The 27,198-nt window shown below is 41.0% G+C and overlaps 1 protein-coding gene across 2 annotated transcripts in view; it reads left to right on the top strand.

Annotated features, from left to right (window-relative positions):
* The window catches only part of LOC133345063 (F-box/LRR-repeat protein 20-like), a 32,713-nt gene extending 5,873 nt beyond the window's left edge, over window positions 1–26,840 (top strand). For both annotated transcript variants that reach the window (XM_061555471.1, XM_061555472.1), the window contains exons 4-16: window positions 5,010–5,064; window positions 6,009–6,083; window positions 9,695–9,789; window positions 12,126–12,194; window positions 13,655–13,750; window positions 14,159–14,285; window positions 15,620–15,694; window positions 19,638–19,768; window positions 20,076–20,136; window positions 20,265–20,309; window positions 21,229–21,285; window positions 21,790–22,002; window positions 22,396–26,840. In XM_061555471.1, the coding sequence (XP_061411455.1) occupies window positions 5,010–5,064; window positions 6,009–6,083; window positions 9,695–9,789; window positions 12,126–12,194; window positions 13,655–13,750; window positions 14,159–14,285; window positions 15,620–15,694; window positions 19,638–19,768; window positions 20,076–20,136; window positions 20,265–20,309; window positions 21,229–21,285; window positions 21,790–22,002; window positions 22,396–22,503 (1,207 nt within the window). In that variant the 3' untranslated portion in view covers window positions 22,504–26,840. The remainder of the gene's footprint in view (window positions 1–5,009; window positions 5,065–6,008; window positions 6,084–9,694; window positions 9,790–12,125; window positions 12,195–13,654; window positions 13,751–14,158; window positions 14,286–15,619; window positions 15,695–19,637; window positions 19,769–20,075; window positions 20,137–20,264; window positions 20,310–21,228; window positions 21,286–21,789; window positions 22,003–22,395) is intronic.
* Window positions 26,841–27,198: the final 358 nt, after the last annotated feature.

Raw genomic sequence — 27,198 nt, 5'->3', positions numbered from 1 at the left:
ACTTGCTTTGGAGCGCTCCCATCAGCTAAAATGTGACGAAACTGGACTTACCTGAAATACAAATGCTGTCACATCCTCAACTTTTAGTACGATCTGGTTTTTATGGATTTGAAATTGTCTTGCCATTGACATAACACCCAACATAAAATGGATTTCTCTTGGAAAAGTGTATTGTTTTAAATGTTATTCTCAAGCTATATTAGCACTCATGTTTCTCATAAACATTGACCTATATAGGAGATATATCCCATTTTGTCAGCCGGAAGAGGCTGCTATTGAATTTAGTTTTCACTTCAGTCATTAATGCTTGGCTCGTTACCAGTTAACGAATGTCTTAATTATTGCAATAGAGCAATACATGCATATTAGCTGCTGCTTCTGTCCAGAAGTAATTTTAACCGGCGTTTTCATGTGATGGGCCTTTATCGAGCCCAGCAGGTGGGTTGGCTCAAGCTTGTGGATTATGTCAGTACGTTCTGGAAGGCAGCCTTTATAGTTTGATATCGAATGTAAGGCCAATAGTCTTTTTTGTATATGCAGAAAATTGTTGTCATAGGGGTAATTTTTTTGGAACGGCTTACATTTCTTTATTTTTAAAAGTGCAATTTTAACATTACCACTTGAGTGAGTAAATTTAATTGAAATGGTTGTAAAAAAAATGTGTCGTTAAAAGGATGATCAATATTGATTCAATCAAAGGGTTTTCACGGGTGTGTTTTTGGGTCAGCCATTGCTGGCTTCATTCACACAGGCCACTTGAGTGAGTAAATTTAATTGAAATGGTTGTAAAAAAAATGTGTCGTTAAAAGGATGATCAATATTGATTCAATCAAAGGGTTTTCACGGGTGTGTTTTTGGGTCAGCCATTGCTGGCTTCATTCACACAGGCTGTGCAACCCATATGAGCTGCTGACTCCCAGTATCACCTGGCAACGTACCACATTCAAATTCTGAGGGAATGCTGCACAGGTACGACAGTACAATCTGTAGCCAAGTTTGAGGAATGCAGAATTAAGGAGGAAGGAATAAAAGGAAATACACAAGCAGTTCATCAGACTGACAGGCTTTGGTGACATGAATCCCAATTGGGCCAGAAGGTCCTTGGATAACGTGTTCGGCATCTATCAACCTTCTCAGGACATGCGTGGGAATAGGGATTTGTTAGTAACTGTTGGCTTAAGAGGGCCCAGTCTTGTAGTCAGCTGTGTGTGCACTAATATTTTTTGTTCTGAAAATGTGGTAATAAGTCATGTTAACCTAAACCATTTAGGATAGTGGGTGTGTGAACTTTATTAAATAGGACTGCTGAAGCTGTTCATTCATCCTGTAGTGAGTCCAACTGAGTCGCAGATGTTGTACCTTTAGAGGCAACACATTTATTTGTAACACCGTAACATGAAGGGGTTACTGCCCCTTCACCAGATACAGCCTAGGGTGGTGACCACCCAGCTAACTACTCTATACAGAGGAGTTACTGCCACGAAGGGTCGGGTCCGCGACCACGTGTTTGCCTCGAAGACATATAGCTTCCAGCTTGCGATGTAGGCTTCAGCTGGTGGACGTGGAGCTTCAGCTTGTAGAATGCAGCGACCCCGGTCCCCCTCTGGGACCCACCTTATATCCCCCCTCCGCCCTTGGCCCCGCCCGCCTTCTGGAGCCTTCTCGCTCCCTCTCGAGAGCTCTCCCTGGACACGTGATCACCCCCTAGTCCCCCCACCTGGGGGCCTCTCTATGGACACTCAAGATCACGTGTCTGCAGGGTCAACCAGAGTGCCATGGCCCGGGGCAATCCTGCCCTTGGGCTGATACTCTCCCGCTCCCCTTCATGGGAGCCCCCACCACACGCTATGCGTGGTTCCCGCGCTATCCAGCGCTCACCAAGCCCCGCTAGGGATGGTTCTTACACCCGCCCACAGGGTGTATGCGATGACAGTGCATCGCGTGCCCTGGCCCTCTCAGGCCGGCACCATGCAGTGACATCCCTGACATTCCTGATGTCACTACAATCCTATTCGCACTCTTTGTGAGTGTGTTGCATTCTATTTTCATTGACATTTACTGCTTCAAGTGTATAATCATCCTATTGCTTAATAAAATCATATTAAGCTAAAAATGTTATTTGCTCCTGTAAAAACTCATTAGTTAAGACCGTGACACTTTTCTCTACAGTACTCTGCATTAAATTAACTGGTCTCTTTTTGGCCAATGTTAAGGTATACTTATACAGCAACTAGTAATACAATTAACCATCGTGTTTCCAAAATAATATTAAATAGATCGCTGAGAGCTGAGCATTTTTTCTCTCTCTTAACCAAACATCCCACTTACAATGTATCACTTTTTGCACGAGTGTGCATGTCTTGTCCAAGGTGCTTCTTTATACGTATACCTAAGTCATTTAGCTCGCATACTAAGGCTTACGTGTGACTGCAGGAGTGTGCAGGTGATCAGCTGTGCTTCTCCACACATGTTGCAAACTATGAACGAAAACTGTAATAAGTATACAGGGTTATCTATTTATTTATAAATGACTAGCCTTTTGCCCGTCCAAGGACGGGTGTATTGCAGTAAATCTGAAACTTGCAAGCGAAAAGCAGACCGCGACGTAATATTCATTGCATTAATGCGTGTGCAATTTGTAAGGGCGCGGTGACACAGACCTATTTTATTTTAAGGTTATAATCTCTTGTTCATCATGACGTCCTTTTTACTTTGATGTCTCAATAGCGTTACGGAGATCGTGTGACGTGAGGGATCTACCTTTGCAGTGAGGGTTGTGAGTTGATGCTGAGGAGGGGGGAGGAGGCGCCTCGGCCCCCCATGTGGAGTGACGTCAGCCGCTAATTATTCGGAATTGGGGGGGGGGGGGTGTCCATTTGGAGGACGTCACCTGCTCATGAATATTAATTAGGGGGGCTGGTCGATGTGGAGTGACGTCACGAGTGTTAAGGACATACATTCCTGGGTAATTATAGTAGGTATTAGGGAGAAATTATAAAGCAAATATGATTATATTTCGATGCCTATACATAGCGATAGTATGTTTTTTGCTTGTTGCAGAGGTTCACAATTCGCCTGGTTAATACTGCGGGTGTATTTAACGTGAATCCTAAAAATACGCACCGTCTGCTTCACAGTGGATGTTAAAGATCTGACGATGTCATTCAGAAGAGTTGGCCATTGCGTGCTGTGTCATGGTCCAAATTTTACAAATTTGGAAAATGACACAAATTACTTAATTGAAAAGCATATCAATCATCGTCTGCTACTTGAAAAACTTGGTGGGATCCTCCTAAAAATAGTAATGGGATTCGGTGAGGCTTTCCTGAGTAAACAAGCCTACTAAGTAAAATAATAATCAATCGACTGTTGAGAAGGGGTCATTCAAAATCATTGGGGTCCTGCTGTGTAATAGCATAATTCTAGTCAGTCATGGTTTAGATGAATAGCATCTGATTGTAGTCCACTGAATGAAAATTAACTTTCCAAGAAAATGTAATTTGGAAGGACTGTAATATATTTACCAAAGGAGTTTTGAAAATGTTCATTATGATTGTGTGATGATGCTATTTTTATGGCAATCAATATTTATCACTAATTTATACATTATTAGTATAACTGGTAGTATCGTCATTTTCACTGCAATCATCACACACAGAATCTTAATTTGTACTCTTTAATTGAGGTAATTTTGTTGGCTGCTTCATGGTGCTATTCTGCTATGCATGTCCATATACATAACTATGGGTTGTTCGGGGGTGCCTCCGGCGCCCCCTCACAACCATTTACGGCCTTCGGCCAGGAAAGTAACAAAAAAAATTGCACACGAACGACGCATTTACGCAAGCACCCGATGCTCCGTTTTGAAGTAAAAAAATGAAACCTCTTTGAATTGTATTATGTTTTGAATTAGATACTTTTATTTCTTCATTAAAAGCTTATATAATTTTACATTTGGAAGACTTCATTGAAAACGATATTTCGTGTGAATTTTCTCTCGTCGTTAAGTAGATGGCCTTGCTGGGGGTTCGGTTCGATGCGGACTTTCACCTGTTTGGGATTACGGGATCGAGATAAGGCGACATAGAGCTGGCCGTGCGAGAAGACCGCCGTCTGCAGATCTATTCCAACGTAATCGAACGTCTGTCCCTGCACCTCCGTCGTTCATGCAGGGAACGCGTAGGTTTGCAGCGCTGCCTGCATGAAAACGACGGAAAGTGCAGCGTTCATCACAAAGGTGTGCGCTTATATAAGAGTATTTAGCCCAGAACAATGTCCTTTTGTAATATTTCTATTTATGTTGGATTGAGCCACTGAAATGGTACAACTTCCTTAAAGATATATACAGCACCTTCAGAGGAAGCTGTTGTTTATACATGTATCATTTAACGTGCACATTTAGACCATGGCACCATATTTTGTTGTGTTTTAATATAACCGGATAGTAGCAGGATTTTAGTTGTCGGATTCTTGCAAATATTGTCACAGCTAGATGCCTCTGTTGTAATATATTTCGAAATTAATAAATGTGTGCTCTGAGCAGAATATTCAACTGGAACAATAGCTCAATCTTGACAGAATGAACGATTTGATAACCAGTCAAGTGTACTGAGATGAACACTTAATGCAAGTTTATTTGTGGTTCTGGTAACTCCCACCTTCTAACTTTCTTACATTTTTAGCACTTAAATTGTTCTGGTAAGTGAGAGGACTTAAATTCCCACTATAGAGTTGTGCACTCTGATAGGCATCACCTTGAACATTGGGCTTATTGGTGATTTTAATTGAGATATTTTAGTTTTAGAAAAGTAATGAAAAAAAGCACAGGAAAATATTTCCTACCTGGTGGTTGTATGTTATGAATAACAGATTCCCTATGTTCTCTGTAGTGCCGTAAATGAGCCACGTGGGAGCCTCCGGACTACAAACTAGAGTGTAACTTTACTGTGCTGTTGCTTTGTGCAGAATGTTCCCTAACCTTTCGCATGCATCTGTTTTTATTTCCCAAGGATATTCTCCTTCCTGGATGTTGTTACCTTGTGCCGCTGTGCGCAGGTGTCCAGAGTAAGTTCCCAGTCTGCAACTTTAACACTCTTACATATTCATCATTTGTCAACATGATGGCTGTAATTGATCACATCCTAGCATTAATTGCTGCATAATAATGATTTAATTCATACAGTGTACTTTATTAGCCATTACCTGATACTGGAATATCAAAGTGTGACTTGTTCTGCTCACATGCCATGTGAGGAATGGCCGAGGGCAGATCGTTAGGAGCCAAGGCATCGTTTTTTTATTTGTGCACGCGATCTAAATAAAGCTGAACTGCCGAACAGTGAACCTCAAGGGAGAATTTATTTTAAACATTATTGCATTTCTTTTAAGCCCTTATTGAGTTGTCATGTTGTTTCATTTCGGTCGGTGTAAATACTTAACTGACTCCTAATTTAAATTTTGATTTAAAGCTTTCGTGACTGCAGGGATTCATATTCTTGGTTCTTTCGGTAAAGTCACGTAGAAGGGAAATAATAAAATAATATTAATATTAAACAATAAAAATTCTCACGACGTTTCGACTGCAACACAAGCAATCATCATCAGGTGTGAAATCCACAGAAAGAAAATTGTCTTTCTGTGGATTTCACACCTGATGATGATTGCTCCCTTCTACGTGACTTTACCGAAATAACCCAGAATATGACTCCTAATTGGCCATTTTAGCACGATTTAACAAAGAAACATTTTCTAAAAATCCACGTGAAATTTTTTTGCTGTAATTTTTTCTCTGTTAGTGTGTTTTGTCACTGAATACAGATGTATTTGCCTTGGCACTTAAAATGTACATGCTGTGATTGCCAAGTCACAATAAAATGTAATTTGAAGCTCCCTGTTGAGTTTTGACTTGAGTAGAATAGTACCATACTCATGTACAGTGCCAGTTATGGCTGTATTTGTTTTGTTCATTGTCAATTAATGTGACCACATCTCTGCACTGAACCCTATAGGCATGGAATGTGCTGGCCCTTGATGGAAGCAACTGGCAGAAGATCGATCTCTTCAACTTCCAAAGGGACATTGAAGTAAGAGTTATCAAACTTAACATTACAAGTAATTTCATCATTGTCAGTGATAGACTGCCAGTACACTCACCGAGGTTAAGAACCAGGCTACAGTCTACATTATAGACTGCCAGTACATTCACCGAGGTTAAGAACCAGGCTACAGTCTACATTATAGACTGCCAGTACACTCACCGAGGTTAAGAACCAGGCTACAGTCTACATTATAGACTGCCAGTACACTCATCCAGCTTAATATCCGTTGCTACAGTCTACATTATAGACTGCCAGTACACTCACCAAACTTAATAACCAGCCTACAGTGTTTTTTTGTGTTTTTTATGAAATTTTGCTTTTTTTTTATTCACTTTATTCCTATTATTTTTCGATCTACGTGACTTTACCGAAATAACCAAATAATATGATTTCCTGCAGTCACGCAAGTTTTTATTCAAGAATTTAGTACTGATGTAATTACAGTTTGATAGCTGCTGGCATGGAAGGGGAATCACGGATACGGGCACGGTTAAGTAACAACCAATCAGAGTAGGAGGTGTATCTGCAGTTAAGGTAAAAGGTGAGGTTAGCCGAGAAACTCCGGGAACCTGCTCGAAGGTTCCACGAGAGGGCGTGGCCGGAGGCGGGGCCGAGCCACGCCTGGGGGGATATAAGGGGGAGTAGATGCGGGGCTCTGGGCTCGTGTGGGGTCCTGGCTGCGTCGCTGCTCGCCGATATCTCTCTCTGTCGTCCGGCCACGTGGAAGATCTCGTGCGGGGTTTCCATCGCCGTCATCATCACGCCGCCAGGCAGCGGCGTAGCCGAGTGAGGGCGATGGGACCACGCCGAGTGATGGGCTGTGTGTAGCCAGTAGAGACGTTAATATCTAGTGTTGTACTCGGTGTGAGAATTAACAAATATTAGCCTGTGTTGTGCCCAGTGTGAGTAATAAAGAAGAAGTACCCTCTACACGACCTATCGCGGAAGTCGCTCATTACACTATTATACAGTTAGTATAGCTACTACTACCGCCACTACACTGCTATAGAGTTAGTATAGCTACTACTACAGCCAGTTCACACTCCTATACAGTCAGTAGATACTACTATAGAGTCAGTAGATACTACTATAGAGTCAGTAGATACTAATATAGAGTCGGTAGATAGTACCGTAGAGTCGGTCGATACTACTATAGAGTCAGTATATAATAGTACAGTCAGTAGATACCACTATAGTCAGTATATACTGCTGCAGAGTCGGTAGATACGACTATATAGAGTCAGTAGGTACTGATAATTGGTTTTTTACCCTTTTATTTGGCAACAAAACTTACACCTTTTTTTACAAGGAGTCATGTTTGCATAGACCACAATACCTGCAGTCGTAATGCAAACAAACATAACTCTGATAATGTATGCACTGTCCTTGAAGTTGATTGGTCCACACCCGAGAGAGCTTTCCTTAGAGCCTAGTCTCACATGGTGTTGGACCAGATGACGCCAAAAGGCGCACAACTCAAAGACAATGCACCATCAGAGTATGAGAGCTCGGGGTAAGCATTTACACCATTGGAACCTCATTTGCCAGTAGAAAAATATGATAATTGGTTTTTTACCCTTTTATCTGGCAACAAAATTGACACCTTTTTTACAAGGAGTCATGTTTGCATAGACCACAATACCAGCAGTCGTAATGCGCAAAAAACTACTGTTGGGTCAACAGATATAACTATACAGTCAGTAGATACTACTGTAGAGCCAGATACTATACAGTCACTAGACACTACTCACTCTGTTGCATGTAGGGTGTGTAGGTATATATGCCGAGGGGGGGGTAAAAATATTTTTGTAGGGGGGGGGTAAAAATATTTTTGTAGGGGGGGGAGGTCGACAATTTTCCGACACCTTTTAACTTTTGTAGGCACTGTATGTAATGTATGTAATCCACAAATGTAAAGCATTTTACACTTAGAATTGTTTAATATTTGAGTGGATTGTGATATCAATATTATACAACGAATCTTTAAATATGTAGATGCAGAAGACATCATGTTAGATTATCAGAAAGATCTTGTCACAATAACATGCCTAAAAAGTGTTAACAGTTTAATGGTGCACGTTCACAAATGTATAGTTATACTTACGTTTTCTCCATGACTTGGCTAAAAAGCATCTAATATAAATTGCTGAGGTATACCAAACTGAGAAGATATATAAGTAATTCTTTGAACTCTATTAAACTAGGGAGATGGTTACATATAATCAAAATTTAATTTGTTAACATTTCAGTGTGCTAAATGTGTTAAATAGATATGTTTTTTCCATAAGAACTGCGTTGGCTGTGAGCAGCAGTGCTGTCTGATACAAATTTTGTGGCAGCTTTGGAAACGGTTTCCTCACCATGTGATATTTGCTGTAAAACCGTACAGCATCCATATAAAAAATGAAATAACTTGAATGCTTAATTTTTTCACAACTTTATGCCGCATGGTTTAATACATTTGTAATAGCCTCTGTTTCCTCGAGATCAGTAACATACCTGTCAACCCATAAGGTTTACCCATTTTCTTGTACAGGGAATTTGAGTTTTCAGGTCCATACAGCGGACAGCCGTTTCAATACGGGTACATTTTTTTTGTCTATTTGTTTGTGTTTCTCCCTTTTGATGGGACTTTGTAGGATGAACGATGAGATTTATAAGGGCACGAGGTGACCAATAAGGTCTTTAATAAGGTAGGCACGGATAAGGGGTTCACAGGTGGAAATCTGAATGTATATTCCAACATTCTTTGTTGTACAAGTTGCTTTGCTTTGTTGATTCCTATGTGATTTGTGCATCTTGTTTGTAATTAAAGTAGGGTGCTTAAATGCTGTTGGCTGCTCCTGCTTTTTGCATGCACGGCTTATTGGGGGAGTTGGGCATGTGAAGGGTTGAGGTGGAGGACTGACTACCCCCAGCAGTACAGCTTCCAGGGGAACTGAGGAGTTCAGAAAATTGGGTTAATAGTTTGTTCCTGTAGGTGTGATTACGCTCTTGATAATGGTCCGGTATATCCTGTACAGCTGGTTAATCCAATGTGGTGCTTGTAGTGGTTATTTGTAATGCATATTTACATGTATATCAACTGTATATAGGCAATGTGGTATCCTGCTGTATGCTTTGATGTGGTTGATAAACCATGTTACTCATGCTGTCTTACAAAAAAAACATGTTTATTTCTTCTTCTTGTGCACTCCTATACTCTTCAAGTTTAAATGAGCAGATAGAGCTTGCAGGCATTGCAAAAGCAAGCATTTGCCAAGCCATTATCAAGCTGGGGCATGGTTGCTGACCAACCTGATAATTCTGCAATTGTCAAAATGAAAACGAAAAAGAAAATGTTTGTATTGTGTGTTATTTTTTTGCGAGGTGATGCTTGCAGACAGTGATGAGGATTTTTCCCTGGAGGAGAGGCTGTTAAGTTTGTGAGCGGCATACACCCTGGTTTTCGTCTGTGCCATGTGTGTTTTGTGTGTGTGTGTAGTGTTGGCCACACACCCCCTTGTGTACCATGCCCACCTTCTTAGGTGCTGGCTAACAGCACTTGCCCCAATAGTCATATGGGGCGATCTTTGTCTTTATTGTACATGTGACAGGGTCGCGTGGTCGAGAACATTTCCAAGAGGTGCGGCGGTTTTCTCAGGCAGCTGAGCTTACGAGGGTGCTTAGGCGTTGGGGACAGTGCTCTTCGGTAAGCATCCTCTACGACCGTGCATCATTCACTTGCAGCACCGCACCACTTGCAGAATGAAGCCAATTAGTTAACCTTTGCCCTCAAATAGCCTCATCCAGTTATCTGGAACCATATAAAGCATGTTGAAGGTAAGAATCAGGATGATTAGGGATGAAAATGTCAAACAATCTAGAATATGCAGAACTGTAAAATAATTTGCCAAGAATGAGGAAAGAATTTGGAGAAAAGAACACAAATGAAGATGGGTGTGTGACAGCAGAGAAAAGTTGGAGATGGGTCAATTTTAAACAGTAGCTCTCACAGAGCAAGGTGAATCTATAACATGTGAAAGCAAATATATGCAAATATAGCAAAAAATCATATTTCCTAAAGAATCCCAAAAAATCAGACAAGGAGAATGTTCCACATCTGACAAAATAACCACCCTAACACAACCACCTCGCTCACCGAGCTCGAGGTTTTTGCTTTGCGATCTGCCATTAACATGCTGATCTCTCACATTAACTTAGCCACCTCGGGCGCCCGCTGTGGAGGCTGCTCAACGTTCTTACATTATCATGATCATTTTTACTGGGCAGCCCTTTGATTGGTGGGAAAACCCACCACCGTCACGGTTGCTGCCCACCACTTACATTAACATTAGCTGCTGACATTTGGGCTACGCCCATTTCAAACCTTTATAAACAGTTGACCTTTAGAAGCTAACCCCTTCTTCCTGATGACGAACGCTTGTGTTGCGATCGAAGCGTCGTAGTTTTTTTTTATTTTTTTGTTATTTTCTTTGAACCTATCTATGTGACTTTACTGAAAGACCCAAAGAATATGAATATAACCACTATCCTTCATATGAATACATAAAAAACTCCCAGACCAGATGGAATAACTGCAAACATCAAAGAAACAAGATCACCTGTTTGATCATAGTTTGAGAGCAAATTTACTAAATGTTTACACAAATAAATCCTTCAATTGTGGCATAGCTATGCACACCCTTGTCAACAATTGTCCTTCGGAGTGAAGTGTTGTACAGCTCTTACTGGGATCAGTCAATCTCAATCTTATATTTGTATCTCCTCCAGAGCTTGTAGACTGTGTCTGTGCATGCCCTTGAAGATGGAGCTTAAGTTCAATTCTTCCATCAAGCACAATATCACTCTCTAAGGACTGAACCAGCGCAAACCTCTTGAGAGCTCCTCTGTTCAGCCGAAGCAGTGATTTACAGTACGGCACTGAGTTTGGCCCCATCGGGTCTTAGAATTCTGAGCAGAAAAAATGTGCAGGATGTTTAACTGGATGACACTGGTATGTTAGGAGCACACCAAGTGATTGTGCCAGGTTAAGAGTGGGCTTGCTGATGTTAAGAGTTGACGTTGCCGTGGAACTGTAGTGTATATGGTTTGGAATGGGCACGTCCTGCAGTTGTGTGGCAGGGCAGCCAGCCATGTAAATCTTCACCATTTTGCTTGGCAATGCTTGTTTGGGACACCATTTTTTTTGTTTTAGCCATTATGTGCATTTGCCACACTGTGCCGTCTCTCCCTAACAGGCATGGTAAGCTTATGTACAAAAATCAGATTGAATTTCTGTTGGACATCAACGTGTTCAGTACTTTTAAACAAATAACATTTGTGTCACTGAGCATTTCAAGGTTGCATTCAATTTGAGAGCAGTGATACTTGGCAGGGTATGCTAAATCCTCCGCGAATCATTATACGAGCATTTGTTTGGTTGGTTTAAAACAGCGGTGTTCCTATATGTTATTGCATTGTGCTTCATGTGCTTATTATAACCATGAAAGTTCATCCTGCTGACTGGGGTGTTTTTCTACTGCCTCTCCCCATCTTCCCAAACACTGTATGCATTTTGAGGTTGAGATCGTGATTGATGCTGTTAATTTCATTCGATACCTAGGCTAATTCAATATTGAAAGTGTTAAACTTTGTCACATCCATCATATAGCTTCATTCCATTCTGCATTAATGATGTGGGGATTATATTTTCTTGACCTAAAATGTCTGCCGCTACATCTTGGATTGATGGCGTGTGAATTCCGTACGGTGTGCCATATTTCTAGAACCATCAATGATTTATTAACTAATTTTAAAGTTATTAACTTTGGCTTTACGGTAATATTTTGCAAAAGGGTAAAATGCAGATTTATGTCTGCATTTTAAATGTTGTACCGTGGTAATTCTCTCATACATACTTAAACTGCTGCTTGCCTGCATTTCATAAATGTGATGCTTGATGCCACTGCCGCTTTGGTTGCACAGAGTGATGTGTCTAAAGTGTTCTTTGTTTATTTGTTAACTTCTTGGCGTGCTCTTTTGCAGGACATTTTCTCAGAACTGCAGAAATATAGAAACACTCAGTCTTAACGGCTGCACAAAAATTACAGACAAGTAAGTTGACTGGTCTTCCCGAAAAAAGCACGTATTCCCATTACCTATCACCAGGCTATAGTAATCACCTTCCATATTGGTAATGATTCAACATATGCTAAGAAGCGAAAATACACAGTTGCATTTCTCAACTGCTCTTTAACTTAGTCACAATACAATGTACACAATGTAGCATGAGCAATTTCAGCCAAGCATCATGTAACAGATAGGTGCTCAGACATTTAAAATGTGTCAATATAATATCTGTATAATTGTCCAAATAACTTGCGTCAAATATGTATGCAATGAGGTTAACATTTTTAAGGTTAGGTATTCGTAACAATATTTGTCACGTAAGAGTATTCAATGTTACATACTTGTGTGAGAAGAGAAGGTAGACAGGTTAGGAGAACATTATCAGAGTTTATCAATAGCTATAAGTTCATGTCAAGATTCTGAGATATGAGAGTAACCCATTCCGTTGTGGTAAAAAACTCTAAAAATGAAATATTACTGATAAAATGATAACTGATGGGAGTGGTTCGCGCGCTGCAATGAACTCGGCGGTGTGAATTTGATTCCTGGCCAAGGCTAACATCAGTGGTGAATGATAACTGAACCAGTTCTTGGTGCCCCCCTGCACTGACCAGCATGATGAAGTATGATTAAACAAGCCCTGTCAGTGACATGATGTGGGGGAGAGAACTACATCTATAACTGGATTGACAAATAGCTGTACATTATTTATTCTATTACAATGAAAACATTTGTAAAAATGTCGATTTTTCATATATTCTTAGTTCTTGTGAGAGATATTGCATATGCATGGATTAACATGCAAATTCTAAAATGGGGAAACTTGAGAATAGGTTTTCCCCTTTTTTATGGCAACAAAAACAGGTGTTAAGATATTAGAAACACCAAACTGAAACCTTTTACAACGAGTCATGTCTGCATTAACCACAATACTTGTGGCCAGAATGCAAACAAAAAACACACTCTGATAATATATGAATTGTCTTGGAAACTGATTGGTCCACACCAGAGACAACTTTCTTTTGAGCCTAGTTTCACACCTTTTGGCGTCCTCTGGTCTAACACCGTTGTGAGACTAGGCTCAAAAGAAAGCTGTCTCTGGTGTGGACCAATACGTTTCAAAGACAATGCATTTATTTTCAGAGTGTGTTTTTTGTTTGCATTCTGGCCACAAGTATTGTGGTTAATGCAGACATGATTCCTTGTAAAAGGTTTAAGTTTAGTGTTCTAATATCTTAACACAGCTGTTTGTTGCCAGAAAAAAGGGGGAAAACCTATTCTCATATTTTGGTCCTGGCAAAGGAGGTCCCATGATGGGGAAACTTGTTAATCTGTCAGCGTTTATTTTGTGAGCTGTACATTTGCTCTACTTATTTTGGGGTGGGGGGGGGGATGAAAAGTTGCATTTCTTGCCTGTTGAGTACTCTGACTGACTGCGTGTGCAGCACGTGCGCCAGCCTTGGCAAGTTCTGCTCCAAGCTGAAGCAGCTGGACCTCACTTCCTGCACGGCCATCACTAACCACTCACTCAAGGCTCTCAGGCAATGGCCAACATGCATAGCTGCAGACTTCAGGCGCAGTCTCCGTGGGAGGACCTGCGGTGGCTTTGAGTTGCCATGATCTTCCATCGCGTTGCCTTTGGGCCATTACACATGGGGGATTGCCCACAGGCTTCCAATGCAGTCCATTGGTATGAGAAAAGGGCATTCAAATATTCATGTCTATTTGTAGGTTTTAGTGGACTGAATGTGGTGGGTGTTAGTGTTACTGGATAATGTATGTTGAGTCTCAATTATACTTGGGATATTTGTGTTATTTAGCAGCAATACCTAATCATCCTATAAAGTAATATCTCAGACAATGTTAAAATTTATTTTAGATTAATTATTTGTAGTAAAGCATTCAATACCATAAAAAAAATGTTACACTTGTATACATATTTGTGTCAGTGATGGGTGCAAAGGGCTGGAGCATTTGAACGTGTCGTGGTGTGACCAAGTGACAGAGGATGGTATTACTGCTCTGGCCAGGGAATGTCACTCTATGAAAGTGCTTCTGCTCAAAGGCTGCTACATGGTGAGCCAATTTTCTGCTGCAGCAGTTCAATTATTTGCTTACTTGAGTTAAACATTGAAGTCTGCACCCTTGCTTTTGAAAAATGCTTTGGATATTGTCGAAGTATTATCTTATATGTTGTGCAACATATAAGAAACAGCATTGGTTTCATGGTCTTCATGACCCATTAATATGGTTTATTCTCAGGCCATTTGACTGAAACTGCTCTGTTATATGCAGTGAATGACCCCTTCTGCAAACTGCTGATCACTGTCCTAGTTTCCATGACAATATAAACCACTCCATCCTCCTTGAGTGTTTTCATAACTATGTAGGCGTACGCAGCACACTGCGCTGGTTCCACTCTTACCTATTGAACATTTCAATGTATAATTCCATATGTGGAAATCTCCCACAATGTTCCATGCTATTCTTGGTTCCATGCTATTCTTCATATATCTTTTCTTTGAAAATTTCTCACCAGATTTATCGTCAATCATAATTTCTGACTTTTATCAGAAAACAAGTCTGCTCTCAATAAACACTTCTTTTAACGTGCATCTTCTGAACGGATATTACAGTGACAGAGAGTGTGTGAAACATGGAGTTGTTATTGATCCTGAGCTCTCATTCTCTTTCCACATATCGCAACTCTGCAGAACTTTATCCTTCCATCTTTGCAACATCTGCCATTTCTTGACTCCACCATATCTTCATTACATCCCGACTCAACCATTGTAACTCTTTCCTCTACGGTTCCACCAAGATACCTCGTTTCCAAACTCAACATGATCCAAAATTCCGCTGCCAGATTTCTCACCCCTGCCCCTGAATGAGATCATATCTACAAAACTTGAATCCCTCCACTGTCTCCAAATCCAATCCCTGATCAGTTTCAAGATCACATCATCTTCAAAATCATCCATGGACTCTCCACTGTTTCACTCTCTCATCCCATCTCACTCTCCTCCACACACACTGCTGCTGCATCAAAGGCTTTTTGTGAGCTGCCATTGGGTCTTCGGTCGGTGAGAGGTTGCCCCTTCCACCAGCAATAGGTGCTGTTGACTTCCCGCCTCTGTTTAAATCAAGGCTCAAGACCCTCCTTTTTTTCCATTAAGGGATTGCCCCGCTGTGTAAAATATATATGCTCACTGTTTTCCTGCAGCACATTGAAATGTGGACATGTTCAGGCACTATATAAATCCAAATTGTAAATTGTAATTTTGAGGTACATTGTTCACAAAGGCTAATTACAATGCGCAGGTCTGTACCATAAAGTATGCTGCAGTGAGCTCATTAAGCTACTTTGTCACCATCTGTCAATGTTTGCTTTTGTCGTGTGTATTCCAAAGGTGAATGATGTATCGCTGAAGCAAATAGGCAAGTACTGCCCTGAGCTGGTCACACTCAACCTGCAGAACTGCTCGGTGAGGTTCCCACCTCCCCACGTTCCCCAGCACTGCGCCCCGGGGCCTTCATATGTCATGCTTGTCACATGCCCACGTCTGACAGACGACCTGCCTCCCAGCTGAGCGTGGCCGAGGCAGCCTCGATTAAGTATTAAAAGAGAAATACTACTGTTCTGGAGAGTAACTGTTATTACACAGCAAACTTATCTCTGTCTGTTATTTAAATAAGCATTTTAAATTCAGTCAATTATGGGGGGGGGGGGGGGGGGGGGATGTAACGTCAACGATGTCTTGGGCTATTGCTTTAACACAGATTGGAATACATGTACTCAAGTCTTTACCTGTTAATTATATTTTATAATTAAGATAAAAAAGGGTTTATACTATTTACCATTTTTTGTATAATTTGAAATAGAAATATGTTACTTGTATTTGTAGGTTTCATATTGATATATGTGACACTGCAGTCAGAAGTCCATTGTCCTAATTTTTGGACTGTCAATTATTTTATTTGTTTTCTAATTTAGGGAGTTGTGATTTTTCACTTGAAAAAATATGTATATTACCCAATGTAAATGTTGTGTTATTTGATCTTTACTCGGAGGACATACCTTAATAAGTCATTATCCCCATGTACTTGGACAACCTAATTAGAAAATCTTTAATTATCGACTGTGGCGACATGCCCTTTATTTTAATAGCATAAAAATTTCAACAGGCTGTGAAATTAGACTGCCTTGGCCACTAAATTATGCATCCCCTATTTCCTCACATGATATTTTGTTTCTTTTAGGGGACTTCTCTTGGCATAAAATAGTTTCCTGCCATTAAATACCCTTTTGGACAAATGGTACATTATGCATTGCTTAAAAAGGCTCGATTTATCTTGGGTCAAATGTGCTCAAATTAAAATCAATGACCAAATGAATCTAAAGCAGCGCATTTATTTTTTGCTTTGATGAATAGTAATGTTGGATGTTGTAATTAGCTTTAGAATGTGACTGAATATTTTAGTATATGCTTTGAGCAATACGAAGTATTTTTATATTAATATTTTATTGGTAAGTTACAAAGTTTAACGTACATTTTAAGTTATTTTGTTAAGGCTGATCTAGAAGGATAAATCATTTTGGGAGTGTGCGTAGAGTGTTAAATATTTTTTAATCAGCCCTTAGTCCTATTCGTAAAAAAAAATGCATCAGCATTCTTGCACTGTTCAGTGTCAAATGTCACTTAAAAAAAAATCGGTGGTCTTAATTGATTGTAAACCACATTCTACAAAAGCAGAATCTTAGTGCTGTAGGTAACATGAATTGCGGTGGGTGCAGTGCCCGACAAAAGTGCCGCTTCCTGGCTCCATAGTCTTACTATGCGACTTGAATGCTCACGTGGGAAATGATGGAGATACCTGGAGAGGCGTGATTGGGAGGAATGGCCCCCCTGATCTGAACCCGAGATGTTATTGGAATTCTGCGCTAGTCACAGAATGTCAATAACAGACACCATGTTCAAACACAAGGGTGCTCATAAGTGTACGTGGTACCAAAGCACCTTGGGCAGAATGTCAATGATTGACTTTATAGTTGTATCATCAGTCCTAAGTCCCTATGTTCTGTACACTCGGGTGAAGAGAGGGGCAGAGCTTTCAAATGATCACCACCTGGTGGTAAGTTGGCTCCGATGCTTTGGTCACTGACCAGATAGACATGGAAGGCCCAAACGAATAGTGCTGGTTTTCTGGGAATGTCTATCGGAAGACCCAGTACAGAAAGATTTCAACTTCCACCTCCGGGAAAACTTATCCTGCATTCCAGGGGAGGTCGTGGACATTGAGTCCGAGTGTACGATGTTCAGGACCTCGATCATGGATGCAGTTGCGAAAAGCTGTGGCCTGAAGGCAGTTGGTGCCTGTCATGGTGGCAACCCTAGGACCTGCTGGTGGACATCAGTGGTGAGGGAAGCTGTCAAGTTAAAGAAGGAGGCTTCCCCTGAGATATGCTCAGAAAAAGGTCTCCCGACTCGATTGAGAGGTAACGGCTTGTCAAGAGGGCGGCAGCTGCATTAGTCGCTGAAACGAAAGCCCGGGCGTGGGAGGAGTTTGGAGAGGCCATGGAGAGGGACTACCGGACAGCCACAAAGATGTTCTGGCAAACCATCCGACAGCTTAGGAGGGTTTGACGGGACGTGCCCCATGCTGTGTTCAGTAAGAGTGGCGTAACATTCATATCAACTAAGGAGATAGTCGAGAGGTGAAAGGAACACTTTGACGAGCTCTTCAACCCGGTGGACATGCCCTCCTCTCAGGAGGCATCTCTGGAAATAGCTGGGGGGGGTCGGATCCATCACGGCTGCCGAAGTCACTGTGGTGGTCAAAGGCCTTCGTAATGGCAAAGCTGCTGGGGTGGATGAGATTCGCTCAGAGTTGTTGAAAGTGCTGGACAGTGTAGGAGTGTTGTGGTTAACACGCCTCTTCAGTGTTGCATGGAAAGCAGGTATAGTACCTAAGGATTGGCACACTGTGGTCGTAATTGGAGCACACCATAGAGTGTGCTCCGATTACAGAGGAATCACACTCCTCAGTGCTGGAGAGGAGGCTCCGCCCCGTGGCCGAGCTTCAGATACAGGAGGAACAATGTGGATTCCGTCATGGTCATGGAACAATGAACCAGCTCTTTTCTATCTCACAGAAATTTGAGGGGTCATGGGAGTATGCTTCTTCAGTCTACCTCTGCTGCGAGAGTATGATGTACCGGTGCCGCTTTTATGCGTTATCCGGTCCCTCTATTTCTGGAGTGAGAGCTGTGTCCGTATTCTTGGTGTTAAATCAAAGTTGTTCATTGTTGGTGTTGGACTCCGCCAAGGGTGCGTCTTGTCTCCACTCCTGTTTGTGATTTTCATGGACAGGATATCAAGACGCAGCCAAGGTATGGAGGGTATCCAGTACAGGGGAATCGCTGATTTTTGCAGATAACGTCCTCTTTGCCTCGTGAGTTTGTGAACTCCAGCATGCACTTGAATTATTTGATGCCAAGTGTGAAGTGGCTGGGATGAGGATCAACACCTCGAAACCTGAGGTCATGGTTCACTCCCGGGAGATGGTGAATTGTTCTCTCCAGGTGAAGGGGGAACAGCTGCCCCTAGTGGAGGATTCTAAATACCTCAGGGGTCTCTTTCGCGAGTGATGGTAAGTGGGAGCGGGAGATCGGCTGGCGGATCGGCACAGCGTCCGCAGTGTTGCGGGCGCTGTACCATTCCGTAGTAGTGAAGCGGGAGCTGAGTTCTCGTACAAAGCTCACGATTTACTGGTCTATCTACATTTCCATCCTCACCTATGGTCATGAGCTTTGGGTAATGACCGAATAAGGAGATCGCCGGTACAAGGGGCCAGAAATGAGGTTTCTCCTCAGGGTTGCAGGGCTCACTCTCCGTGATCGGGTGAGGAGCTCGATAATCCAGGAGAGCCTCAAAAGTCGAGCCGCTGCTCCTCCGGATCGAGAGGAGCCAGTTGAGATAGTTCGGGCACCTGGTAAGGATGCCCCCCGAGAGACTCCCCCTGGAACTCTACCGGGCACGTCCCACTGGGCAAAGACCCCGGGGCCGGCCCAGGACACACGCTGGTGGGACTATGTCGCTCGGCTGACCTGGGAACGCCTGGGAATTCCCCAGGAAGAGATAGTCTGTCGCGAGGGAAAGGGAGGTCTGGACTGAGTTACTCAACATGCTGCCACTGGGACCCTCACAAGGAACGAACTAACAATTTCTTAGCAACCTGTAACATTAGAATGTTTCCAATGACAAGAAGAAAACGATCCTCTTCTAAGTACACGATGTGGCAGATAAATCATCCGTCATTAGTCCCTTTTGTGTAGTCTGGTTTGTTTTTACAAATGATTTATTTATTGAGACAAAACTTGTAGATGACCCTGTTTAAAAGCGTACTGCCTTGCCTCTGTGTGTGCAGCGTGTGACTGACGATGGCGTCATCACGGTTTGCCGTGGCTGCCACAAGCTGCAGTCTCTCTCTGTGTCGGGCTGCAACGCACTCACCGACGCCTTGCTCAGTGCTCTTGGCCACAACTGCTGCCACCTACGGTGCGTTTGTTCACTTTGCACAATGTTGTTGTGCTGGCTGTTTTTGGAGATTGTGTGGACATCCGGGTACTAGGAGTGGATCTGAGTGCATTCTAAGCTGTGGTTGTGCCAATGAGGCATGTCTTAAGTGTTTCTTTCTTACAAAGAGCGCTGTTTAACATCATTTACATTATACTTGTTACGTGAACTTAATTTGATATTTTTTGCTGCATTTGCTTATACTGCAGATGCAGCCACACGTGTAAGATATAGTTTTTATATTTGTTTTTAATGGTAAGTAAATAACTGTTGTGTTTATTACCAATAGGATACTGGAGGTGGCCGGCTGCTCTCAGCTTTCTGACACAGGCTTTCAAATGCTTGCCAGGGTAAGGTGAATGTTGTTATTTATTATATTAAAAAAAAATCAAAGTAAAGCCATTACATGACTGGCATACATACAATTGAAATTATGTTGAGATTAAAGGGGGTATTTTTCAAATGTCTTCACCTGCAGAACTGTCATGACCTGGAGAAGATGGACTTGGAAGAGTGCATCCAGGTGTGGCTTTTGTTCCTTAACTGTTGTTGCACCATACCTGGCAACTCACTCGATAGATGAGATGATGCTTATATTTGCAGTCTACATTTCAATTTTTATTTTTATTTTCATGGCATTTAATATCATTGCAACAGTGGAAGGAAATCATTTGTTTTAGTTACAATTTATTGTTTGGTGTAATACTGTGCAAGGCCACTTTGTTGTAAACAATAGAGCCTCACATTCGTAACTATCATTTTTAAATAGCGCTGGGTTTTGTTTCATGCATGCGCTGCACCTTTGGGAAAAGGCAATGCGTAACCAGTCGTTGACACAGGAAATTGCAATAGCCAAACTGCAGAGGAAATACACTCTTAAAAGTGTGGTTGGAGCTTTTACGATGAAAATTCCAGAGCTGTAATCATAAGACTTACACATCAACTACAAATGAGTAAATAATATTGCCCAGAACTTGTATTTACCAAAGTTTATTTTCTTTTTATTCCACAACATTTTTAGATTTGTCTTACTCATTAATTTCTCACTTACATTTTTTTAGTGTTTGGTCTTGTGCTTCGGGGGAACTACAGGCACCAATTATTTCCACATGTACTGTAGCTGGTTTATCTTCAATTCAAAATGTTCTTCCTTTATTCGAAAAGCACAAAAAATTAGGCTCGCTCATTCATACTTTATAGACTTGTACGAGAAGTGTACGGTTCTTTGTGAACTGACAGGTAAGACCGTAGAATTATTTATCGCATATGCCATTGTTTTTACGTGTCTTAATATGGTATGCATGTTACACTTCTTTTTTGGGAGCTATAAAACCGTCAGTATTGATGATGTGTTTTGAGTGGCCAAGGTGTATGTTTGTATATGAAGTTGCTGAGGTGTGTGTTGCTGGTGAGTAGAGACTTATGTGTTCTTTATTTATTAGATAACTGATGCTACACTCATCCAGCTGTCCCTGCAATGTCCTCGACTGCAGGTGCTGGTATGTGTAATGCAACACACGTGTAGAGACAATTTAAATGTCCATGTTTGGTGGTCTTGAAACATGATTGCTGTGTTTGGTGATGAGTTGTGATGGTACAGTGGAGGTTTATAAAAAATCATTTGTTTAAAATTGTAATGACAAATACAGGAATAATGAAACAATTATGGATATACAATTCTTTATCCCAGATCGTTCCACTGATTCTCCAAGACTTTTTTCAGAAGGGCGCTGCGCAAGATGTTTAGCCAACACCTTGAGTATTTGTGTATTTGGAAGAAAGCTAGGATGCCTGGATAAAATCTATGCATCCGTGAGGGTGAACACTCACACTCAGAACATATAGCCTGCTAGAATTCTACTTTTCTGTACCGCCTCCTACAGGCACCTCATTGCCCTAAAGGTTAGTGTCTCGAAAGCACCTTTAGTTGAAAACGAAGTTATCAACAACCAGCCCCACTCCAAAGTAAATAATAATAATAATACCCTTGTTTACACACGCAGAGCCTCTCTCACTGCGAGCTGATCACAGACGACGGGATCCGGCACCTGGGAAATGGGGCATGCTCACACGAGCGCCTCACCGTGCTAGAGCTGGACAATTGCCCCCTGGTGACGGACGCCTCTCTCGAGCATCTCAAGGGCTGCCAGAGCCTGCAACGCGTAGAGCTCTATGACTGCCAGCAGATCACGCGTGCAGGCATCAAACGCCTGCGGGTGGGTAACCCTTGGACCGTTGGTCTGATCCTGTTTCTTGCCATTTTACATCATGGAAGTATTAGGTATGGTTTATGTTTAACTGGAGATGTTTTACTTTAGACACAATTGCTTTATATGCCTTTTGGCTATATTCTGACAGTTTAAAAGCCATGTGGAGTTGGCTCGGACTATATGTCCAAGGTCAGTAAAATGTGTACCATCATATGAAATCATCTTTACTCTGCTTCAGGATGAATTCAACCAAAGGAATTCCTAATTTCCACCCACTGGACCACTAACAGAAATTACCACTGCCCAGCATTTGATTGCATGCGATGACGCAGTCTTTTTTAATTGTAAAACTCGTTTCTTTGTTTTATGCATTCCCAACATGACTTTTTCATCCCACAGGCTCATTTGCCAGAAATCAAGGTACACGCCTACTTTGCACCCAGCACCCCTCCTCAGGTGGCCCCTGGGCCACGTGCTCGCTTCTGCCGCTGCTGTGTGATCCTCTGATGGATGGGCCTCACCCGTGCGCCTTAACACAGCCGCACCTATGACTACTGCCTCCCAACACCTGCAGATGACAGACCTACATAAGGGGTAATGTACAAAATGGGAGAGAGATTTAGCTCTTCTGTGACTGCTCGGTGCCTCCTGCTGCCTTTTTTTACCTCCTTGTGGTAGAAATACGGTTACGAGAGCACAGGCCCTGACGAAATTGTTACTGTCATTGAAGTGCATTCCGAGATGGAATAGTGGTGGCAGAAATTGGTCTGAAGAAGTATCAACAGGACTGTACTGACATGCAGCAGTGACCCATACATATACTCTGCATATGCAAACAGCTGATTTGTCACGTTTTTTTTTACTTGTGTTGCGCTTGGCTTTTGAGTAGTTTATTTTCAATGTGTTTGTTGCCAAAACTGCGATGTTAGTAATTGAGCAACCAATGGACAGTTTGTCAAAAAAGGACTGAAGCTGGGCTTCGAGACATTTCATGCTGGATATTCTTACTTGGGACTGGATATAAATTCTGGAGCCCTAAATAAAATCACAAATTCCTGGTCTGAGAATACTCATTTCCAGAGCTGATCACTTTATAGTGATCTCAGGTGATCTCGTGTATGAACTCATAAACAGTACAAGGTTTGAATCGAAAACAAGCCTCGACTGCGAAAGAATCAAACAGCGTTATAAAAAAAAGTTTACAAGGCCATAACCATCATCTGCAAGATTTGAAGCTACATGGTGTAATGCGTGGGAGCCCTGGGAAAATGTTGGAATGCACTGTTGTGGCACAGCTTAGTGCTTGCTTCATGGAAGGTGTCACAGGATGGTGTTACCCTCACCAGCAATAAGACTGAGTTTACACTTGTTAAACTGCAAGCGTACAGTATTACTGGGCACGGCCACTTTGCATTCACGGACAGGTGTGATGGAATCCTTTATTTGTCCTTTTTTGCTTCTTTTATGCATGTTAATGACACACAGCGCTGAATTTGGATGGTTTAACTGTCACCAACATAAAACATTAAAACAAATAAAGGGTTCAATGTTTTTGTATAAGCTTCCAGTTTGTATCCTATGATTACAGTTGTCACAATGTCACCTTAATATTTTCAAACCAAGTGAGATGGATTCAAGTATATTAGGCTTCTCTCTTACCATTACATTTAATGCTATTTACCAGCTGGTCTAGCTGTCGAGTGCATATATAGATATTACTTCAGGCTTTGTGTTTTCCTAGACTTGCAATTGGTGACAAGCTATGTGTGTGTGTTTTTGCTGCCGTTAGAGCAAACTTCAGAAGTAGCTTAACTAATACACGTTGGTCTTGACAACTTGATAAGATGCTTTTAGCCATGACTACATGAAGTTGCAATTCATAAAAAAATAAATGAAAACGGGGCTTTTTACGTGCACAAGAATTAACCCCCTAAACTCAGTTTGCTACTAACACATCATTAAACTAGTAACCAATGGACTGACGCGTGTAGCTATTTTGGTGGAATTCATGTTGTGTTAACGGTTTTCTTAGGGAAATTATTGTTAGATTTTGTACATCTAACATTTTGATTCCTTCACAGTTTCAGCATTCATGAAGATACATATATTGTGAACTGTAATTGCGTTTATCATTTGTAAAATATGGGATCCAAGTATTGAAATGTGTAAGGTGTTTGCTGTTGGCAAACGTTTGTGGGTTGCCCTCCAAATGCAGTGTAAACACCATGGGTGGAGGTTATGCCAGAATTGAAATCTGTCTTTTCACAATGGTGCCCTTGGATAGCTGAGCGATTAAATAATTGCTCCAAGTATAACTGGATAAATGCAAGCACTGAAAATACATTGGTGCATATTTTGACTGATTTGTTTAAAGTTTAAAAAATAAAAACTTGCAATTTTTATTTTTGGAAATGCTTCATGTTTGAAAGCGAATATACAGGTGGTTTTATTTTACAGTTAACTGGATTCTATAAAACCAATGTAATGAATTCCCTACCAAATTAATTAGTTGTAACCAAAATACACTTAATACGTTAATTTGACATTGGTTGAATATGTTCATTTTACAAAAGTGCAGAAATTGTAACCAATATGTTTATATGTAAATTAACGGTTAAGGGTGATATATGATTACAAATTGTTTGACTTGCTCTATACATTTTAGTGCAATTGCGGATGAAAAAAAATTCTCAAAATTCTCAAACAAAATCTGTGCTACGTTTTTGCACGCTCTTGACATGCTTTTATCTGCACTGCTGCGTGATGGTGTGCTGGCTGCAGCATTCATAAATTATGAAAAGCAACTGGAGATGTGGACCATGTGGTGACAGCTTTATTCAACAGGCAGTCTGATGACAACAGCGATGTGGCCATTTGGAAAGCTAATATATATCTTTCCGCCGGTCTCTATGAGCACCCTGGAGGAACTAAACGCAAACGGCCACCACAGAGGTTTGTGGTTGCAATGTAATTGAGATGTAGAAAGAATTGTATTTTGTGCTTCTGTGTTTGCATTATGAGTTAAACATAGTCGTACGTTTCCAGTGCTGTGATGTATTTTACAGGATGTCTTGAACTGTTGTGACAATTACATTATGTCGCTTGCACTAATGCCAATCATTGTAGCTTATGATAAAATATGATCATCCTTATTGTGTTGTATAATGTGGTAAAGACATTTCTGGGAACTTGTCAGAATGTCTAGTGTTTTGGACTTCTGCATATGTATGTGAATATCCATGTAATCACATGCACACAATATGTGAGAAAATACAGTTGTACCACTCTGGGTTCTGACAATTGTGCATTCTATCATTACATCTTAGACCATATAGGATGTGAATAACATAACATTTGCGGTTATGATGACCACCAATAGTTGTCATGTAAATTGGTCTTTATAGACATGTGGTCTCTAACTCACAGGGTTCCATGTAATGTAACTCCATTGTCAAGAATGAATGGTTAAGTTGCATCGGAAGGTCTCAGGTTTTATGGACCAACCTTGGCTCTATGTGATCCTAAATCACAATTTACATATACAAAGGCTTCAGTGGAGTGGACTCGTAAAGTTATGTTGGCTGTTATTTATAAAAAGCCAAAGCGTTGATTTAAAAATTTGCCTTTTATGTAAAAGAAGAAAAATGTTAAACTCTTTGATAAATCAAAATGTCTAAGGCTTGGAAATAAGTTCATGATAACTAAATACAAAAAATACACCTTTAACTGGCTGACAAGTATTAATGGTACATTTAGTTTAAAATGTTGTTTTAAAATTGTGGAAATGTATTGTTCGTCACAAACTCTCACTATATAAAGCTCTGACTGGCAGTGGGATTGGTGTTTATCTGAAGCTTTTGTTTTATGTACAACACGAGTTGCATCAAAGCACAATGTTTTGCTCATTAAGCAGTGCTGATATTCTGTTGGTATGTACAATACATTCATTTGCACAGTTTCAATGATTCTACAAAAAATTCTCGATAGAATTTGTGACAAAGGAAGATGGTCCTGTGTGATGAACATTCTATTACAATATTTAAATGCTGGTTTCTAACCTGCATCAAACAGCTGGGCTGTGCTCTGGTGATCAAACTCGCTCACAAGGTAAAGCTGGACCTTTTTACCACGTCCCACAATAAACAAAGTCCTTGACTTTGCTACCAAGCAGTTCGAGCATCTCGAAGCAGTCCTGCTATTAGGCTCGTCTCAAAGCCATAATGAACATTGTAACAGGTTTGGTCATGAAACGGCACAAAGGGTGTCAAACGCGAGTGCTGTTGACTGAGCATCATGGCTGTAAAGCTAGCAGAAGTCGCACAGAGGAAATGTTTCACTTTAAAGTCATACATTTCAATACAGTATTTTAGGTTTACATTCTCAGATCTTACTACAGTACTGATAACTCTTGAACGTATTGAGGTTTTTTTCCCCACTGCAAACGCCAGAAAATATAAGGGAGGGCAGGGCAGGAAATGACTGACAAATCAGAGGAAATATGACACAATTTAGCATATGCAGCAATTCTATTTTGAAGTACAAAATAATGCGCAATTCCAGTCGGCGGTGTTGCATTGTGAGAAATGTTGGTGTGGTGTTGTAGGATGGATGGCTTTGGAGTTTGTTTTTATGCTTATATGTCATAAGTAAACTTTTAGTTTTTCCCAAAATTCTGTTGACCTGTGTAATGTGTTATCTTTATCTGCTCCTTGATTTTACTACACTGGTGATAGCTGTATTTATATTTATACATTTTTGGAGTGCGGCGCTGTAATAAGTATACAGTAAATGATGTATTTACATGTATGCAAGCACACTTTAAAATACATTGTATTGAAAATTCATTTTGGAGTGATTTTGATATCAAAGTGATTAAACTTTGTTATTTTGTTGCAATTTTGCATGTAACATTATTTCTGAGAACATTTATGCATACAGTACAATTGAGTTAGCCATGGTACTTCTTACCCCAGATGAGTAAGCTATCATTTCGCAAATATTCCTTCTAGATAAACAACCATATGTTATAACATCTGCCTATAATATCTTGTTACAGCCAGATGACCTTGCCGATAACATCTGGCAGTTAACCTGCATTGATTTATGCAAGCCTGATTATTGATTAGACGCTCAAAACTGGTCCAGTTTGTTTTGAATCAATGTTGCTGAAATTATGCACTCCCAGAAGGCCATGGAGCGGAT

This window comes from Lethenteron reissneri, chromosome 21 (assembly GCF_015708825.2).
Source record: "Lethenteron reissneri isolate LAM-NWPU_2019-01 chromosome 21, ASM1570882v1, whole genome shotgun sequence".
NCBI lineage: Eukaryota > Metazoa > Chordata > Hyperoartia > Petromyzontiformes > Petromyzontidae > Lethenteron > Lethenteron reissneri.
This window is presented reverse-complemented; position numbering and strand designations above follow the sequence as displayed.